Here is a 4,624-nt window from a genome sequence, read left to right on the forward strand (position 1 = left end):
TGTAATCCCCGTGGTTCTGCAGAGTCTGCACAGTGAATGAAGTTAAGAAAGCAGTGGGGCGGTCTGCTAGAGAAGACAAAATACACAGTTGTCTGAACCTTCAGAATAAAAGCTAGAATTAAGACTTTCAAAAGCTTAAAGGCTCATTTCACATAAATGAATTTTCAAATATCATTTGTATCAATGTCAAATATTTCAAAAGACTTTTCTTTAATTAGGCCACTTCTAGCCTGGTAAAAAAAAAAAAAAAACAGCCCCTTGTTCTTTGCTTTGCTTCGTACAGAGAGTCTGGACCCCCGGCTATTGAAAAACCATTGCTTGCTGGAGGTGTCGAATCTGTTGGAAATTAAAATAATTGGATCTGATTTTACTAACATTTGGCCTTGATGTATGCAGTGCGCCAACTTGACCATGAAGGAAGCTAAACTAAAAAGCTAATCGGAAATTGCGTGCACTGTAAACAACCATTCCTTATTGGGAAGAGAGAAGTACAGAGCCGAATGAGACGGCTGTAAATCAGTGCTGCAGGCTTTGTGAGACTAATTTAATTTAATTTAGAAACCTTGTCAGCACAGACTTCAACTCCTTCAATTCAATTCCTCCTCTACCACTGCTAAGCTACAGGCGGACTATAACAGTGCAGAAAATCAACGTCATCGTTCACAACTCCTCCTTCTGTTTGCTGATTGGCCAGGTTGAAATTCTACCAAAGAAATCCAAGTCAGTGGGAAGAAAACCCAGATGGAGCAGAGAAGGGAGATTAGAATTACCGTGACTAGGAAGATGATGGCCAGGCTAGGCCACTTCAGGAAAGAACAATAATAATAATAATAATAATAATAATAATAATAATAATAATAATAATAATAATTAACACATAACACATTTTCATTATTTAGCTAATTTTCTGAGTGTAAAATCCTAACATTTTATTATTTAGCTCCCTGTTCTTAAATGTTACTATTTTTATTTAAATTTAAACGTTAAATGTGATGTCTAAATGTCTAAATCTAAATGTGTAAATGTAAATGTGGCTAAATGTTAAAGTTTAATTTTCAGTATTTCAGAATGGAATGCAGCCTTTTTTGTTGGGCTTTTGTTATGACGTCATTCTGCAACAAATGCAACCGTTAACACTGCTAACACTGCTAACACTGCTAACATTTCCCTACAGACATCAAAACTTGCAGTTGTGGCTGGTGTCTGAGCTGCACTTCAAACTGCCGGACCACAGGTACCACCCATATTGTTTTCAATGAAAACATTTTGAATTTAAATTCTGAATGTCATCTTCAGCAACGTCAGCGTTTGCTTTTATTGCAAGATGATAACGTCACATTTTTAAACATTTTGTTTTACACTTGGTGTTTCACATAGTACTGTACAAATGCTGTGTATACACCTTTTTTAAAATACATTATTCATGTTAAAAGGGTTTCTTTTCTCCGTCACTTGTTAGCTCAGAGACAGATGTGACAAACACAAAAAGCAATCAAAAGAAATCATTTAAGGCCTTGTTCAACAATAATTACGTTTTAGTGTTTTTTTTTTTACAGAACAAAGTTAGAAATCCAGTATCTATAGTTTGGACAATTAAATAAAGAAAGTGACACAAGGAGATTATCAGATTAGCAAACAGGCATAAAGGCAGATAAAGCAGAGCACAAAAATAGCTATGTTGTGGAAGTCAGCAAAAGGGAAACAACAAGATATTGGAGTCTCTCTTTAATAAAGATGCATTTCCAACAATGAACAACAGGAACAATCCATGAATAACAGTAGGCTAATTCTCTTTTCCCTCCAAAAACCTCTCAGTTAACTTTCACAATGAGCCTTCTGGTGTGAAAACAACTGGGATGTAAGTGTTCACCACAATGTTAAAATTAAATTAACTATTGCATAAAGTCTATCTTATCTGTTTCTGCTGTGGAGTGGGTAGGAGATAAATGTGAAATGGCAGTATGTCATCGAAGAGGATTTACAATGAAAAAATACTGAAAAAACACAGGCACAAACAGACATTTCTTTTGCACATGCCAACAGCAGTTCAAGCTTACAGCAAATCTTTTTACTAACTTATTAACAATAATCTCCATATATTACAATTCTGTATGAAAAAGACTCAAAAGGATTTTAAATGCTATATTTTTCAGCTATTGTAAATCTTTTACTGAATCATCTTTTACAAATGCAAAGCTAAAATTTTATCCCTCAAGTCAACGTGGAGCAATTAGTGCCTCATTCCATCAGCAGAAGTGCTTTTGTTAGTTTACCCAGTTAATGAACCCCACTGAAAAGCTCTTCTGATCTGTTTTCATGTAGTTTTACAATGTTCCACGACAATCAATATTTTATTATTTAAAACAATTAGGGAAAAAACTAATTACAAGCTTTGAAAAAGTTGACAAAAGCAGATCTGAACATCAGAATTTCAGCAGTAAGATGGAGGCAGTCCTGACAGGGTTTCACAAAAATCGTCTTTACCAGGTTTTAAAACAATTTAAAACTAACTTCAAGTAAACAAAAACACACAAAAGATTCCAATTTCATGTTTGTAAAATAACTTCTACTAGCTTGCTCAGTAACACAAATAATACATTTATGTACTTTAGTTTGTGCAAATCACCTTTATTTGAAGGCATTGTTTCAAAGATCAGTGTCCACTTATCTAAATGTGCAATAAAAAGCAATTACATGAATAAAAACATTGGTAAATTAAGAAATACTTCCACAAAAGGTTTGAAGACAGGAGCTAAAAGTGCAGCAGAACTGAAAGGTTGTAAACAGCTTTATTTCCTATTGAAGCATAAGGGAAAGAGTGGGAGCCATCTTGAGAGCAGGAACCGTGTAGTATAAGCAGAATATTGTTCTGTCCTGTGTTTCACATTCTAGTCTCCTCTGGTGGTGGAGTCATATATTCCTGAAGGACCTGATGTAAAGGCAGCCACTTGTTTATCGAAGCTTTGATCGCTGAAATCCATCTGTACACATCAACAGAACTCCATGAGTTAGTGTTTTCAACTTGTTTTCTTGTCATTAAAGTATATCGTACATCATCATAGTCCAGGAAGTTTGAGAGCTCTTTTATCATTTATCAACAGTGTGATAGTTGTTTTTAAAGGGATAGTCTGGTCATTTTTCTATCAATATTTATTTGACAAATATCGTTTCTAAAAGACGAGATTAAAGGAAACAGAATTTTAACTATTCATTCCTTTCAAAAATTGTTCAGTTTTGAATGGTTAGTCATGTTATTGCATACGGCAGTGCTATTCCACTGGCAGCCAGCAGGCCACATCCAGCCCACCAATGAGTTCTTTAAAAAATGAAAAGACGAGGAAACCACAAGGAGGAAGAAAAAAAACTGCTTTCAATTGTCTGCGACAGTCAGTTCCCATATTTTGTTTTAAAGAGCCATTCAAAAGATTTGGAATGTCACATCTCTCATCAATAGTACTTTACCAGCCATGACATTGGTCACAGAATATCATCGGCGTCGATCTCACGAGGTGTGCTATTATTTATCTTTACGTAATCTGTTACCATGGCGACGTAATCTGCAAAAAACTAATCTAAAAATCCCCATTGGATTACATGGGAAACTCCTCACTCTAGGTCATGTGACCTTAGAGTGAGAAGGTTTGGCTTTACAAAAAAAATTTTTTTGCAAACAAATTCCTACTACAGCCACAATTTTCATGTTACAAAGACAGATTATACATCAAAACGTAGGAATTTTTGTCTACTTTCAGAAAATGTGCCTAGTTTGGCTCCAAGATAAACAGTTTTCTCTCTACGTGCTTGTCAGAAGTCTTCATCCAGGCAATAGCTGGCCAAAGGTCTGTTTTATACTGTACTGTTCTGAAAAAAATGCAACAACTTATCTAACCATTTTTGATGAAAGTGTTTGTTTACTTTGTCCCAGTTTTCTTAACTGAACGTCTGTGTTAGGGTATGGTATGGTATGGTATGGTATGGTATGGTATGGTATGGTATGGTATGGTATGGTATGGTATGGTATGGTATGGTATGGTATGGTATGGTATGTGGAGAAGACTCGTGAGCGGGGGCCTCATAAGTGGGCCCATTACTCTCCCCAAAGAGACACTGAGCTTTTAATCGTGTCTCTTGGAAGGTCACCAGGTTAGAAACTCTCTGAGCCTCTCAGGATCCATAAAAGGTTCTCCAAGAATTATTTTCCTTTGACTGCTCAGAGCCAGGCATTGGTCTAAGTAGTGCAAAGAGGTCTCTAATTCAATGCCACAGGCATCACACAGACTATTGTCATGGAGTCCATCACCATTTTATGGTGAATGAGCAAGTTGTGCCCAGTTAGGACTCCAACAAGTGTACTTAAAGTTTTCCTTGTCTGGGCAAGAAGGGCTTCTCCAAACCAAGGATTTGGGCCATTTATCAGTTCTTGTGCCTGTCTTCAATCCGTCAGCTCCCGCCAATGGATTGAGTGTTGACGTCAGATACACGCCTGTAGGGCAGTCCCACAGATTGTTGTTGAAATACCTATAGCAGGCTCTGGTCCTTTGTCTGTTACTATTTAAATGTGTGTGTGCTGTGCATTGCTGCTGAATGTGTCGGTCATATATACCGGTGTATGTAAATATATATA

General features: G+C 36.4%; 1 protein-coding gene across 2 annotated transcripts in view; it reads right to left on the reverse strand.

Moving 5' to 3' along the window:
- Positions 1 to 2,611: 2,611 nt before the first annotated feature.
- pdzph1 (PDZ and pleckstrin homology domains 1) overlaps positions 2,612 to 4,624 on the reverse strand; it is a 14,278-nt gene continuing 12,265 nt past the window's right edge. For both annotated transcript variants that reach the window (XM_014015107.1, XM_014015106.1), the window contains one exon: positions 2,612 to 2,981. In XM_014015107.1, coding sequence (XP_013870561.1) covers positions 2,882 to 2,981 — 100 coding nt within the window. In that variant the 3' untranslated portion in view covers positions 2,612 to 2,881. The remainder of the gene's footprint in view (positions 2,982 to 4,624) is intronic.

Source organism: Austrofundulus limnaeus, unplaced genomic scaffold (assembly GCF_001266775.1).
Source record: "Austrofundulus limnaeus strain Quisiro unplaced genomic scaffold, Austrofundulus_limnaeus-1.0 Scaffold123, whole genome shotgun sequence".
NCBI lineage: Eukaryota > Metazoa > Chordata > Actinopteri > Cyprinodontiformes > Rivulidae > Austrofundulus > Austrofundulus limnaeus.